This window comes from Oryx dammah, unplaced genomic scaffold, assembly GCF_014754425.2.
Source record: "Oryx dammah isolate SB20612 unplaced genomic scaffold, SCBI_Odam_1.1 HiC_scaffold_1, whole genome shotgun sequence".
NCBI classification, from domain to species: domain Eukaryota; kingdom Metazoa; phylum Chordata; class Mammalia; order Artiodactyla; family Bovidae; genus Oryx; species Oryx dammah.
The window spans coordinates 68877308-68893674 of NW_024070185.1; the positions used below are offsets into that span (position 1 = coordinate 68877308).

The 16367-nt window shown below is 49.6% G+C and overlaps 1 protein-coding gene across 1 annotated transcript; it reads right to left on the reverse strand.

Annotated features, from left to right (window-relative positions):
- Nucleotides 1-214: 214 nt before the first annotated feature.
- LOC120877253 (liprin-alpha-1-like) lies at nucleotides 215-16129 on the reverse strand. Its single transcript, XM_040259861.1, is given in 13 exon segments — nucleotides 215-546; nucleotides 2289-2382; nucleotides 3607-3738; nucleotides 7104-7187; nucleotides 7533-7607; nucleotides 8434-8550; nucleotides 9949-10095; nucleotides 12004-12204; nucleotides 12426-12528; nucleotides 13226-13296; nucleotides 14184-14348; nucleotides 14822-14923; nucleotides 16013-16129. Coding segments are annotated over 13 exon segments (1740 nt in total).
- Nucleotides 16130-16367: the final 238 nt, after the last annotated feature.

Consider the following 16367-nt stretch of genomic DNA (forward strand, 5'->3'; position numbering starts at 1 on the left):
GGCCACAGGGGACACTGCCTCGGCACCTCACCCACCTTGGGGCCCAGAGCTGAGGGGGGGACACCCCACAACGGCCCCCCACAGAGTGCCGACACCACACTGTGGACAGAATGCCCTGGCTGACTGAGCTCTATTATCAAGGGCAATCTCAGAACTGAAAATTCTCAAAGCAGACCTGAAGTCCGTTTTCTTACTATGGAACACTCAGACTTCTCTAAGCAGAAGACAGCTCCTCAGAGAAACCGAGTTTCCGGGGAGTTGGGCTCTGGCACACCCACCAGATCTCTTCGTTGATCTTGTGCAGCTGCTCCTGAATCATCACGGCCAGAGTATTGGCATCAGCCTGCCCACTGGGCGACAGCAGAGCAGGCGAGCTGAAGAGGGTGACCCCGTCGCCCTCGCCGTCAGACATGCCCTCGTCACTCTCCAACACCTGGGCCACGTTGGCCAGCACGCTGGCTTGCTGCCCGCACTCCCGGTCCTGATCTTTCAGGGGCTGCACCTGTGCACGAGAGGACCACGTCTCGTCAGCAACATTCCGGACAGCTCAAGTCTATCAGGAACTGAACACAATTTTACATGGAAGCCCTGACTTTGGACAAATGGGCCATGCTTATGAGACACTGCCATCTCTTAAGCGAGCAGTACTGAAGAAATGGGCAGGAGGAGAATCCAGTTCCTAGATGGCCTGGTGACATTCAGGTCTCAGCGTGGACGGAAGGTAATCCTATGAGGTTATTCCCAAGGGTGGGCTGATGGAGTCAGAGACAAAAACCAAAAATTACAAAAATACATCCTTGCTTCCATCAGCCAGGCTGAATGAAAATTAGAAAAAAAAATCCTTCAGCTCCGCAGCCGCTGGGCCCACCCCACCGGTCATCACCAGTACTAGTTCGCCGAGGAGTGCCGCCCTCGCGGGTTCCCAGCCCTCCGTTTTCCAGGCTAGTCTGAACACACAGAGACAGGAGTGAGCAGGGGCAGCCAGGGGACGGGAGGGCCAGCGTCCCGTGGCTCTCTTCTCAGGGCACAGGCCCTCGGGCTGTTCTGGGGATGGCCCCTCACACCACAAGGGCGCCTCTGTCATCCGAGACACACGGGAGAGTGCCTGCTGGGCCCCGTGCCGCCCTCCCGCTCTCACACCTCACACCCTTCTCTCCGCAAGTCTCCCTCCTGCCCCACTCTCACCCAGATCCTGCCTTGGTTTCCCAGACATGACCTCAAAGCAACGGCGGGGCAGCCTCAAGGTGCTGGCTTGCCGGCTCCCTGTCCCCCGTGGCCAGTACCCTTGCTTTCTGTCTTCATCACGACCCCACCCCAGGGCTGGGCCACCCCTTTTCCTGGCTCCAGGACCACCTGCCATCATTCCTTCTCTGCTCCAGCAAACTAGCTGCCTATGGGTTCACCCCCATCAGCCCGATCAGCACATCCTCTCCATTCTCTCGCCTTAAAATCGCACAGTTTTGAACATTTTAATTCTGAGAAACTGTACTCTAAGTGTTCCATAGCAAATATAAACACTCAGAACAATACTAACCCTTATAAACCATAATGAATAAGAAGTTACATCTCAGGTGTAGAAAAGCTTCTGGAGGAAACATGGCAAGCCATCGACAACAATGAAGTCTGTAGAGAGAAGCTGGACTTGGGGTCGGGGTTCGGGTGGTGGGGGACAGGACTCACTATCGCCCTCGCTTCTCTCATTGCTTTAAACTGTCTCCATGGACCTCACATTCATTCTTGGGCATTCCTCACATTCATTCCTCTACACCCTACTTCACTTCCTCACGGAGTAAAACAAATCAAACGGGCCAAGTTTCTGAGTCACTCGACTCAACCTGGCAGCTCTGTGCTGTCGGCCACGGCAATCACTGGCCTTGTGCAGCCACTGAGGATGTGACCAGGCCGGTGCAAAGCTCGATGTGGAAATCACACAGATTTCAAGACTCGCAGTGAAAAAAGCATGTAAAGCAGCCCATTCATTTTTAGGAAATTTTAGACTGTGTATGTGGCTCGTATTATCTTTCTGACAGACAGCATTGTCCACGTGAAAGTCTCATGCTTTGTCTCAGCTTTCGGGTGAACCCAGAAAGGACTACTCAGAATTCTGAACCACCCACAATAGCCACACACTCTAAATCCACCTATAATGCAAATCACACTCAGTGTTCAAAACCAGAAATGCTATACACGTTACAGCAGTGGACTAGCCGTAAGGAAAATGTAACTCCACTTCCGCTAAGCATCTGCAGTAACTGTAACAGTGAACCCAGCTCAGTTCAGCTCTTAACACATTTCTAAAGGATTTAGAGATTTAAGGACCTTGTCATTTTGCATTTCTTCTAAATGCTTTTTTGCATTTTCAACTTCCCATAGGAGAGAATTCTGAAAAAGATACACACAGTGCTTTAGAGTCGATTCTTAACCGACGTTGCGTGGACTGCGGGATGGCTACTCTCCTGACTGAAAGCATAAAGCACCTCGGGATGAGGGGCGGACCTTGCGCCCAGAGTGAAGTGTCAGTACGAAGCCAGATGACAACTTTTAACACTAACTTGTACACAGAAAAACTCCTCCTTCCCTGACTGATCTCCTAGATCCAAGGAGGCCAGGTCCCTGGGGTAAGTGAAACTGCTTTATACTTGCTTTCAGCTTTTGCAGTTCAGTGGTCACTCAGGAAACTGGCGCAGGTTTCACATGCAAAATTCAAACCTGAGACAAAACTATCCCCACCTCAGGGCCAGCCCACAGGTCAGGGTGAAGTGAGGTTTCTAGTGAGGTGTGAATGTCATCTTGGGTTTTGTGGGGGAAAAATGTGCCGCAGAACATGTAGTGACCACGGGTCTCTCTCAGACGAGCGTCGCCCAAGCGCCCACCTCGGCAAAGGTTCTGGGCCTCGTCTTTAGGGCACTGGTGCAGCTGGGACAGGTTTTCACCGAACCTGAACAAGACTGTTGCCCACTGAGCTGCTCTGATAGAGGTTCTCAGACATTTTCCAAAGCAAATCAAAAGAGAGATGGCTGGAGTTGGAATATGAGAATGCTTGCTTTTACTTGCTTTAATCTTTTCTATCACATTATATAAAAGATCCTGAACTAAACATTGATTTGGCTGCATCGGGCCTTAGCTCCATCATGCGCGATTCCTTTGATGTGACTGCCACGCGGCACGTGGGATCTTAGCTCACCAACCAGGGATCAAACCTGCGTCCCTGACCTTGCAAGGCAGGCTCCCAGCCACTGGACTGCCAGCAAAGCCCCAGAAATAAACTTCTAAGAAAGAAACGAAGGGGTGTGGGTGGACCTAGAAGAATGTCCCAGCACAGCGGCTGGTGACATCGGGGCCATTGGTGGATCCGCCTCCCAGATGCTTTCTGTACGGGTTGCAGGCACACATCTGTGTCTGTTCCTTTACGCACTGCCTGTGGATGCTGTCACGCTTATTGACTAGCATGAAATGCTGCTACTCTAACCAGTAAAGACATTCACTCTGGGGCCCTTTATAGGAATTTTCCAACTCCTGTCCTGGAGTTTTCCCCCACACACAGACCGGGCCGAGCCAGGCCAGGCCACATGCGCCTCTTGTAAAGGGGCCGTGAAGCTGGCTCACCATATCCTCCAGAGCAGCCGTTCTCTCCTTCAGATGAAGCTGAGGCCTCTCGTCTGAAACAGACAGAAGCTTATCCACAGTGTCTGATGAGTGTGCATTGTGTTCTTCATTCATTTTTTCTCTTTGCCGTGCCTAAAACAGGAAAAACGAAAACCCATAAACCTTAAGAGCAAGTATAGTCGTTCTTTTAAAAGCACCAGGGAGCTGCGAGGTGAGCGGCCTGTGCCCTGGTTCCCGAGGCGGTCCCCTCCCACGGCCACCTCTGGTGGGCTCTTGAGCATCCCCAGAGCAGATGGGCAGGTGCAGAGGGAGGCAGGGACTTCACTGGTCAAAGGTCACTCCCAACACTTCTCTTTGGCAGAGCACCTGGGGAACCTTAGTGTCACCAGCCATTTCCTGTCGAAGGGGCTCGAGAAGCAAGCAGATTTACACTCAGAAACAAGTACACTTGAAAGGGGATCGGCTTACACACACGTCGGTGGAGGAATTTCCCAGTATATAAACAGAAGCTTGATTCTGGATTAAGGGTGTAAAATGAATTCAATTTATAAAGTAAAAAGTGAGAAAATTCATTTTGGAAAAAATGAGGATGAGATGGCTGGATGGCATCACTGACTCGATGGACATGAGTCTGAGTGAACTCCTGGCGTTGGTGACGGGACAGCAAGGCCTGGCGTGCTGCAATTCATGGGGTCGAAAAGAGTCGGAGATGACTGAGCAACCGAACTGAACTGAACTGAACTGAATGTATTCTGCTTGAGGACTGTTTCTGGGAGAAACCTTCTGGCTAATCCTGTTATCTTAAAATGTAAATGATGGGAGTGGGTCTAGAAGAACTTTACAACCTTCAGATAATCTTTGATTCATTGTAATAACGAATTAAAATGTAAATAACTCCATTGCTAACACTAGAGAAGGGGGTATTCTTTCTATCCCCTTCTGATGTCTATGTCAGAAGCTTTCTCTATCTCTTTTATACTTTAATAAAACTTTATTACACAAAGAAAAAAAAGCCAGTGGAGGTAGACTTTCACATATTTTTCTTCACATGAAACATCACTTGAATTATTTGTAATGATTGCTCTTGTTCACTCAGTCGTGTCTCTTGTGACCCCATGGACTGCAGCACGCCAGGCTTCCCTGTCCTTCACTATCTCCCAGAAGTTGCTCAAACTCACGTCCATTGAGTCAGTGATGACATCCAACCATCTCGTCCTCTGTTGCACCTTCTTCCCGTCTTCATTCTTTCCCAGCATCAGGGTCTTTTCCAATGAGTCAGTTCTTCGCATCAGGTGGCCAAAGTATTGAAGCTTCAGCCTCAGCATCAGTCCCTCCAATGAATAGTCAGGACTGATTTCCTTTAGGATTGATTGGTTTGATCTCCTTGCAGTCCAGTGGACTCTCAAGAGTCTTTTCCAACACCTCATTTCAAAAGCATCCATTCTTTGGTGCTCAGCCTTCTTTATGGTCCAACTCTCACATCCGTACATGACTACTGGAAAGACCATAGCTTTAACTAGGTGTTCCTTGATGACAAAGTAATATCTCTGCTTTTTAATAAGCTGTCTAGTTTGGTCATAGCTTTTCTTCCAATGATAATTCATATTCAGTTCAGTTCAGTTGCTCAGTCATGTTTGACTGTACGACCCCATGGACTGCAGCATGCCAGGCTTCCCTGCACATCACCAACTCCCAGAACTGCCATCCAACCATCTCATCCTCTGTCATCCATTCTCTTCCTGCCTTCAATCTTTCCCAGCATCAGGGTCTTTTCCAATATGAAAATTCATATTAAAAAACTGGAAATAATTACCCCAAGCAATTTTTTTAATGTAATAACAAAGTTGGAAAGTCTGTGTTTTATAAAACGAGCATCAATTTCATGGTTTAAAAAGCTGTTTTAGGACCTACTGTATAAAAAAATGGAGAGAAGACAAAAGAATGATATATTTGAGATTGGCACTGTGTTAGAAATAGCTTAGGCTAACTGATTGGTCATGGGTATTTACTATACTGCTCCGTCCACTTTTGTGCATGTTTGAAATTTTCCATCGTAAAAAATTAAAAAACAGGTTGCTGTTGCTGCTGCTAAGTCACTTCAGTTGTGTCCGACTCTGTGCGACCCCGTAGATGGCAGCCCACCAGGCTCTGCCATCCCTGGTATTCTCCAGGCAAGAACACTGGAGTGGGTTGCCATTTCCTTCTCCAGTGCATGAAAGTGAAAAGTGAAAGTGAAGTCGCTCAGCAGTGTCCGACTCTTTGCGACCCCATGGACTGCAGCCCACCAGGCTGCTCCATCCATGGGATTTTCCAGGCAAGAGTACTGGAGTGGGTTGACAGGTTATTTTCTGTTAAATATTTTCTGTTAAAACAGAGTCTTCTCCAGTAAGGCAATTCAAAAGCATCAGTTCAGTGTTCAGCCTTCTTTATGGTCCAACTCTCACATCCATACGTGACTACTGGACAAACGATAGCTTTGACTATATGGACCTTTGTCGTCAAAGCGATGTCTCTACTTTTCAATATGCTGTCTAGGTTTGTCGTAGCTTTCCAAGGAGCAAGCATTTTTTAATCTCATGGCTGCAGTCACCGTCTGCAGTGATTTTTGAGCCCAAGAAATGAAACCTGTCATAGCTTCCCCAATGAGGCATCAGCATTCAAATATTTTTAAAGCAAAACAAAAGTTTACTTTGAATTGGCTTAGTCATAAACAGCATCCCAATCTCAACATTCTCTGAGCAGGAGTTCTGAAAGTAAGGAAGTGCACCCCTGATCGGGAGACATTGAGCTCTCTGCCTAAGCAGGGAGGGAGCCTCAGCGCGGTCTCATGATGGGAGTCAGAACCACAGACCCCTGGGAGCCCGCATGTGAGGCTCCACAGTCCAGGCCCAAGAACACAGCTATGGTGGGGACAGTACTGACCCCTGAGGCTGGACCTGGGATCCCCACTCCATTTCCTGGATGGTCTGTACCGCTGTGTGGCCAACCCTTCCGGGAAACCTCTCTCAGGACTCTCTGATGCGAGCTTCCACCATCGCCCTTTCCTGGTGCGCCTTCTGTGGCAGCGCAACTACGGTTCTCCTCCTGCCTAGGAGCAGCCATCCTACACACACACACCACGTCTGGACTAGCAGTTTGGCATGTGGGACTCCAGCGCCACGTCCGAGGTAAGCACCTCCACGCCTGGGCACCATGCCTTCAGTTTCACGGGCCTCGGGCTGGCTCCCTCAGGTTGGCTTGAGGGGCACTGGTAAGGTCCAACTGTATCCTGAGCAGCTCCCTGGCCTGGCTGGTCAGAGCAACAAATGTCCTCCTTGAACGTGGGGACCCCCTGGCCCCTGCCCACCACCTACGGGCGACCACATCTGGCCCTGCTCCCAAGGTTGAGTGCCTGGTTCAGCAGACAGGGCCACACACGCACACTCGATGGCAGAGACAGGAGCTGCAGAGAAAGGCAGCGCCGGCCCCGCCCAGCCGTGTCTCCGGCCCACAGGCACCCAAGTCAGCTCCTTGCTCTTCTCCTCCAGTTGGGCCTCTATCTGGCGCACCCTCTCCTCGATGCTGCTGTGTCTCTCTCCCGCCTGTCGGCCAAGAACAGCGTCAGCTCTGCCCGCAACCACCCTGTCCTGACGGCACGCAGGCCGTGACAGCAGGGGCGGCAAGCGGGCCATGCTCTGTGCAGACCACTGGCCCCGGGTTCGCGGGGGGCACACCCGCACGCCTGCTCAAGCAGCCGGCGCGGCTTCGTGTGTGACACGTGGGTGATGGAGGGTGCTGGTGACCGGCTCGTGAGAGGAGAGGTGCTCCCCACTGCTCCAGGCTCCACAACCCGCGGCCGCTGTGCCCCCTCCTCAGACTGCCTGTGTCGAGCCAGTGCGGGCAGCAGGCAGTGGCAATCACGGGACACACGAGGGCACACGTTCTACCTTCCTAAGCTGGGAGGTAAGTTCGAACAGTCTAGCCTCCTTAGTGGCAGAGCTTCCGGAAGACAAAAGTTTAGACTACAAGGCCGACCGAGGACAGACAGCAAAGATGCCAGGGGAGAGAAGAAACCAACCCTTGAGAGGAAGATCACAGGCAGAGGGGCGCCCCCTGGCGGCTGTTAGTGACCCTGCTCGGGGAGGGTTTGCCAGCACCGGACACCCCCGAGACTACCTGCCTCTGGAGACCGGCTGGCCCCTCAGCTCCTCACTGAGCTCCAGGCAAGGCTCGGACAGCCGGGCCAGCACAGGCCCAGCCCTCCTCTCCATGCCCAGCCAGTGCCCACCAGCAGTGCCGGGCAACACCTTTCCCACCAGAAGGTCGGGGTGGCTGGCTGGCTGTGGGGACCCTGCCCCCAGCAGCGCCACGTCTCCTGGGCGCGGCCTCTCACCCGTGGGCTCCCCGGGACTGCAAGCTGGGAGTGGGGCCCGAGGTCTGCACCGTGCCCCACTGTGACTTAGTCAACAATGTATGAATAAAGACTTAAAACTGTGTTCATGACAGAGCTCTTTTGGCCATCTCTTAAACGAGAATGGGATTTTTCTAGTTCTTTATCCTGCTAGGCTTTGAGCTGCTGACTGAACTCTGAGCAGCAGTGACTCGGAGCTGAAGCATCCTGGGGACACACAGAGCACAGGACAAAACTGGAGGGAAACTAACGCAGGGATGACACGGGAGCGGGGACTGTCTGACTCTCAGGGAGCGCTCCCATCTCAGACGGGCAGCACGAGCCCGCGTCTGCGCTCCTTTGTGGACTGAGCAGCATGGGGAGGGGCACGGTGGGACAGCAGGGGAACAGGCCCTCCCCGCGCCTGCCCCCCTCCTTCCGGGGACCAAGAGCAGCACCTTGGAGAGCGCAGCCACCCGCTGAGCCAGCTCAGCCTCCACTTCCAGCAGCATCTGCTGCAGCTTCTGCTCTGCCAGCTCCAGGCACTCCTGCAACTGTCGGTCTTTAGCCTCCTTCTACAAAGGGAGAGCAGAACATCAAAACGGGCCAAGTGGTGTAGCCTCTGCCATTTTTAGTAAGCTGAGACAAAACCTAAATGCATGTGTCTACAGGATTAGTTCTGTTTCGGAAGCTGCGTCACGGTAATTTTTCTCTCAGTGTTCCTGGCCTTGGCCTCAGTGGGCAGAACACCTCCTGCCAGAGTATTTGCTTTTCCTAAATGTCTCCAAAGAAGTCGTTTTTTTTTTTTTTTTTAAAGTTCTTATATATTAAAGAAGATCAGGTTTCTGTAGAAGCTTATTCATTCTTATTGACAAGTTAAGGGTCAGTACTGACCCTTCTTAAAACATCACAAGAATCATCATTTGAAGGGAACCCTATCAACCGCAGACGGCCATGGCCTTGTAAGCCAAAATATGGCTTTCATCTCCTCTGAAATACAGACCTGATCAGAGTGTGCCTGGCGAAATGCCAGTCAACTAATATTTGTAAATGCATGATTATTCTTTTAACAGATCTTCTTACTCTGAAAACTTTCAGTGTAGAACATTTAGACAGATTCTTCTTGAAAAAGAAAAAAAATGAAATTATCTATATGCTTAGGTTCCTGAGAGGTTAGCATTTATTTCTAAGCTGCTTTCTTATTTTTTCTGTGTGCGTATTACTCTGTGTACATACATAAACAATAAGAGATGCTTTAAAACCCTCAGAAAACAACAGCATATGGTACGTAGTTTTTTCTGATCTGCCTTTTACAGCCATTATTTTGTGTGTCGTAATGCTCTTAATTAGCATTCCACATCACACATTTCAATGGCTTTCTAGTATTTTATTCTTGTAGTGGGGCCAATGATACACTCTGTCACACACCAGACTGACTCACTTTGTTTTGGAGAAGTCAGATTTGGTTTTCCTGGTTAAGTCCTGATTATCTGATACCACACAGGAACAGGAGCGAGTAAAGCTCACCAAACCACAGGAAGTACAAACCCTAATCAGATTGGAGCTCTAACCCTGCCTTTTGTCACAGTGACCCCAGTTGCCAACAGGCAGCCAGCTGCTGTGAAGCTCCCTGCTGCTCTCTGCTCTTTCAGTAAAAATGCTAACAAGCCAACAGATTCAAGTCAAGTAAAACGAGTCAGGAGTGGAATTCCACAAAACGGTTAAACCAAATCCCAAATAATTCAAACCTGTAAGTTGCAGTCACCCTCAATTTTTAAAAAAATGTATTTCCTTTCAGTACAGCTGATTTATCATGATGTACTTCCACACTTTTGAACACAGTATTTTAGGGTCCTAAGAACTTTACACTGGGACGTGATTTCCAACATGGGAGTCACATGAAAAGGTCTTTACCTTCCTTCCTCAGTATTCACTACTAGAAAAGTCACACACAGTTCAGTAAAAGCCATTACCTGTCGATGCACAGAATCCTTATTTGCGATTCCATTTTCAAGTTTATCATCGAGGTTGTGCACAGAGATGGCTTCGCGCTGTGCAGCGAGGTAGCGTTTCTCAAGTGTAGTGATTCTCTTCTCCATGTCCTCCTTCTGGGCCATAGCCTACGCCAGGCATTGCAGAGGAGAAAAGGTAAGTCATTATCATAGAATACTCCGATACACTTAAGAGTAAAACAGTGGGACTAAATCCTAAGTTTCAAATCAAACATAAAATTAGTGTCCTGAAAATTAAAGTCCTAGACATGGCAGTTTTCTGAGATGTGAGCAAAACCACGCCTACCTCAAATATCACATTTGCCACGACGGCACCCATCTGTCTTAATGTCTGTCTGGCCACTCGATTTACCAAGCTTCTTTTCTACATAATGAACCCAAACAGCAAACAAAAAGTACACTAAACTACTCTGTCATTGCAAGAATTCCCCGGAGGGAAGGTATCTGGCATGAAATGAGGACCTCTGTCTCCTACACCATACAGGCGGGCTTGACCCAGAACAGGGAGGGACCTTCAACAGATCCAACAGAGAGCTCTGAGGCTCATCTCCTCCGGTAAAAGTTGGAAAAATCTCATGCAATTTCCTCAAAATTAAATAAGAATATTAATGAGTGGAAACAGAAGTCAAACTGTAACACAACTGGGAGCAGCCTTCTCAAGCCTAGTTCTTCTAGAGCAGTTACACCACATGTATGAAACGCTCAAACCAGGAGCAGAGCTTGCTGCTGGTGCAACTCCTGTCCACCGGCTCAAAATCCATTTCAGGTCCCTCCGTGCTTACTAAGTAACCAATGTTGTCCTAACATTAAAAGTGAAAGGTCTTAAAAACGCTTTTTTCAGAATTCTCTACGTATTAACCTCTGCCGCCTAATCTCCTCCTGTTGCCAAAGAGTAGTGTGAACAGGTTATACAAACATGTGCAAATATTTCTGTTTTGTGTTCTCACACAGAATTACTCACACCGAGCTACTAAACGAGTACACCTGCTGTACCACATGTTGGAGGGGTGCTCTCTGAGACGGCCTCACGGGGGAGGGGTGGGGCAGGGTGGGCGCTGTCTGTGTGCGCAGAGGAGAGGCGAGGCTCACAGGAGGAGGCCTGAGCCCCCAGCTCTCTTCTGTTTTCACAGTGACCGTTAGGGAGTTTCTCATAAATCATGACACCCGCAGACACGACCGCCAGAAACATCCTGATTCTGCATGGTCACACAGCACGGGCCTGAGGACCTGAGGATGAGCAAACGCCACTCGACTTGTCTGACTGCCGGTATCATTGTCACACATGCCTTCAAGGAGCAGAATCTCAGAAAACTAGAGAAGATGGCCAGGCAAGCTGCCTCAGCAGAGCCCATGCAGCATGCTCCCATCTCTCTGAGAGAATGGGCTCCACAGGCATTTAGACTTGCCTGAGTGAATCAGAAGGAAATTTCAGCATCATTGGGAACACATTCGACAGACACGTAGGGGGATGAACTGGGAGACTGGGGTCGACATTTATACACTACTGATACTATGCATCAAGTCCACAGCGAGTAAGGACCTCCTGTACAGCACAGGGCACTCTACTCAGTGCTCTGTGGTGAAGTTAATGGGTAGGAAATCTAAAAAACAGGGATATATGTGTATATATGTATATATGATTGGTTCACTTTGCTGTATAGCAGAAATTGACACAGCAGTGTAAATTAACTATACTCCATTAAATGAATGAGTGGATGAATGAATTTTTTAAAAAGGAACACATTGGGCCCCCTAGAACTTGTGGAAATGAGGAGTCCACACCCAGGGTGCAGCACAGTGCTAGGACTGCCCTCATGTTGGTCCACTGCCCATGGACCACCTGGACCAGGCCTCTTCTCCCCCAGACACCTCAACGCAGAGGCGGGGAAGGCAGCCAGTCGCGGTCTCGCCAGTGTTCTGCTCTTGCTCACGCAGCCATGCCAAGGATGAGATCACTGGGAGAACAAGGGGCCCACATTCCGCCTCAGGACAACAGACACGCCCACTGTCACTCACTTCACGGACGTCCCGCTGTAGATGCATGCTCACTTCCTTGGACTTGAGGAGGTGCTTCCTGGCCGTGTCCAGGTCCTTCTCCAGCTCTGTTACGTGGGCAGAGAGGGCTGCCAGGCGGTCCTTCATCTGGCTCTGCTCCCATGACTTCTCGATGATTTCCTGGAGCTCGATCACCTGAGCCAGGTCTTCGTCGCGGGTTCTCTAAGGGGGAAAGGAAACCTTAGACAGCCTTGTTTCGGGAGGGAGGGAACACAGCACTTCCGGAAAATCGGTGAAGTCAAAACTGCCTTCTGTGCTCTGGAGCTCACACGACCCTCACGGCCACTCAGACCTACATGGTGCATTGGTGAAAGGTCTCAACAGCCCCGCACAGACTAGATAGTAAGGCAAGAACCAGACAGAGAGTGAGACCGAGGACATGCTTTTCCATCAGCGCTTGGCAGGTTTTCTTGCTTGTGATTTACATCAAGCACCCCGTCCATTAGTATCTTTTTCGGGTTATTCTTCTCTTTAAGAATCATCAGCAAAAACCAAAAAATTGAATCAGAATAAAGAAATAAGTAAAGACAGCAAAACTCCATTTGGAAAAACTCAACTCAAAACTGAAAATACAGCATAAAAAGAAAATACATGGTGATGCTATCCATCCCGACTAGAACCAGGTGATTCGAGTCAGAATTTGTCTCCTACTGTACAAAGGGGTACTTAAGAGATCCTGCAGCTCTGAGCCACAAGTCTAGTTTACTAGTCATTAAAATAACCCAGGTGGGCTGGTCCTCAATTAGAAAGATAAATAACATCTGATGTCTACCACTATAAACTTCATACTTTTTTAAAATGAAAGGATACAAATGACAAACCCTTGGACTACAAGGAGATCCAACCAGTCCATTCTGAAGGAGATCAGCCCTGGGATTTCTTTGGAAGGAATGATGCTAAAGCTGAAACTCCAGTACTTTGGCCACCTCATGCGAAGAGCTGACTCATTGGAAAAGACTGATGCTGGGAGGGATTGGGGGCAGGAGGAAAAGGGGATGACAGGGCATGAGATGGCTGGATGGCATCACCAACTCAATGGACGTGAGTTTGAGTGAACTCCGGGAGATGGTGATGGACAGGGAGGCCTGGCATGCTGCAATTCATGGGGTTGCAAAGAGTCGGGCATGACTGACTGACTGCACTGAACTGAACTGAAATTACACGATAACTGATCAAACTTACCTCTTTATGTGTGGCACCTAATTCTTCTAACAAACTACACCTTTCAAGTGCTCATTGTGTGTTGATGTGTGTCTATACGTTAGTGCACTTCTTAGTGTAAGCTGCTGCTGCTGCTGCTAAATCGCTTCAGTCGTGTCCGACTCTGTGCGACTTCTTAGATGGCAGCCCACCAGGCTCCCCTGTCCCTGGGATTCTCCAGGCAAGAACACTGGAGAGGGTCGTCATTTTCTTCTCCAATGCATGAAAGTGAAAAGTGAAAGTGAAGTCGCTCAGCAGTGTCTGACTCTTCGCGACCCCACGGACTGCAGCCTACCAAGCTTGTCCACCCATGGGATTTTCCAGGCGGGAGTACTGGAGTGGGTTGCCCTTGTATACTCACCCTAATACACGGCTACTATAACAGAATACATTTAATGTATCTCATTGATCTTAACGTCAAGAAAATCTGCTTATTAACAGCTTTACATTCTAAGTTTGAGAGGGGGGAAGAAAATGTTATCCTAAAAGAATTCTATTACCTAGCTTTTAATTGCAAATTGATATACAGAATACAGTAAATCTTGAGACATTTATACCAAGGAATACTTTTTAACTGGGGGCTTCCCAGGTGGATCAATGGTAAAGAATCCCCCAGCCAATGCAAGAGGGCAGGTTCGATCCTTGGGTCGGGAAGATCCCCTGGAGTAGAAGATGGCCACCCACTCCAGTATTCTTGCCTGGGAAGTCCCAGGGAGAGAGGAGCATGGTGGGCTACAGTCCACAGGGTCACAAAGACTCGGACATGACTGAGCATGGACGCAGGCAACACTTTTTAACCATATAAAACTTGACTTCTTACAGAAAAAAAGTATTTACAAGAATTCAAGAAGCTCAAAAGTCAACTAGTTACATAAATACATGCATCATCCACCTAACAAGGCAGCAAGTGTACAAATCCAGGATGGCCGGGTGGCTGGTACCTTCTTGTCCAGGGCCTTGTGGTGCTCAAAGAGTGACTTCAGTGCCTTGAGCACCTCCATCTCGCTGGCTATGCCGGCCGGGGACCGCGCCTGCTGCTGGCCCGCCGTCGTCTGGAGGGACGGTACGAACCGGGAAACCAGGCTCTCCAGGTGCTCCAGCAGCAGCTGCAGGGCAGGGCCAGAGGAGCACCGTCAACCTCATGCTCGAATTCAGGGCCGATAACCCCTCTCAGCCTCATGCTATGGCCGGAAACATGCTAAGGCAGGTCGGAATCCCGCCAGTGCAGTCTAAAGTTAGAGTGGACTTCCCCAGTGGCCCAGTAGTTAAGACTCCACACTTCTGCAGGGGTCATGGGTTTTAATCCCTAGTTGGGGAACCAAGACCCCACACACAAGCTGTAGCATGGACAAAATTGTAAGTTAAGAGAACTCCCCCCTCCAGTGTACTAAAATTATAGTAGCTCTCATCATAAATTTGAAGCAAAGTATGAGAACTCCAAACTGATCCACCCTGGTCTGCTCAGTGGGAAGATGTGAAAAATGACTTGAAAACCAGACAGAGTTTAAAGACAGCAACACGGAGCCCAGCGGTGACCCCCGCGGGGCAAATGTCAACACGTGAGAATCCCCCTACTGACCCTGGTGTTGTCCCTTTCTGCTATGAGCACAGCAATTTCTTCCTCTCTTGCAAGAAGCTGCTTCCAGCATATATTGAAGTCTTCCGTAAATGTTGCCAACTCCTAGAAAACAGTGAAATGAGTAAGTGACTAAATGCAAACACAAATTAAAAAGAGAGCGAGACTCTGAAGATGACCCTGTCAAGTCTCTCCAGGCTCCACACAAAGGGTCTCCCTGCCCCTCCAGAGAAGAGGGGGTCCACTGACCCCAACACCACACAGACCACCACAACTCAGACCGGCCTTCAGCCTCCACCTCGACCTGGCAGGCGCGTGGCAGGGGAGAACCCAGAATCCAAGCCTGCCTTCTCAAGACCCAGGGAAGTCTGAGAAACTTCCCTAAACATAAACCTAACAACAAAGTGGATAAAGAGATTCTTAAACGACACACGGACAAGTGACCTAGAACCGCTGGGGAGAGTGAGGAAGAAAGGTAAGATCTACAAGGCCATCAGGCTTTGGAGTGTTCCTCTGGGAAGAAGGCTGATGGCACCCCAAGGCCATCTGTTAGCTTGACTCCACTGAAGTCACCCAGTCATTCAATACACTGGGTAAAATGTTAAATTCATGTTATATGTATTTTATCACAATTTTCATGCACGCGGTGCCATCTACGTGGTGAACTTGCTCAAACTGAACCACATGGAGTCTTTCATTCTAGTTTTCTTTGCACAAATAAAAAACTCCTGGGCTACGTATCTCCTACTACATACTGAGTATTCAGCACCTAGAACACTGCCCAACACTTGTAAGAGGCATGTAGTAGACATGTGAAGCTATGAGGGTGTATGTTATACACATAAGCAGTAGGTACCCATCATTAAGATACTGGGCACACTGTTCTGTGCTTTGTAAGATGGGAGATGTTAAGGGGCTTAGCCTTTCTGCTTCAAGGACTGACTCTATAGCTCAATCCACATGCCCCAGTGACTCCTCCACCCAGTGTTTCCCTTCTTGTGGGGCCCCCGCCCATCCTCCACGCAGCACCTGCATAACCACTTACAAGGTCAACCTGCTGGGGTCGATCCTGCCCAGAAGGCCAAAACGCCCTGGCCGGCAGGGCCCACAATCATGCTAACAAAATGAAACACAACCCCAACGCTTCACTGGGTGAAGGCCAATCCGACAGGCCCAGCCCCCGGCTGCTCTCACCTCAGGCCACTCTGCTTCCAGGACTTGGGCCGAGGCTAAGTTCTTCCTTGTCTTGGCCTTTGCCTTGGGGTAGCAGCACTGGAAAAGTGCCCATAGGTGGGCCCTTCTGCGACCCATCCTCGCGGATGGGGGCAGCCCCCGACTCAGGGGCAACTGCTGTTTCACAGTTAGATACCTCAGCACCCGCGCTATCACCACCGATCTCACACTACGACCACCACTATTCACACTACGACCACCGCTCTCACATACACCGCTCTCACACACCACTCTCACACACTACTCTCACACACGACGCTCTCACACACCACTCTCAGACACACTGCTCTCACACTAGGACCACTGCTCTCACACT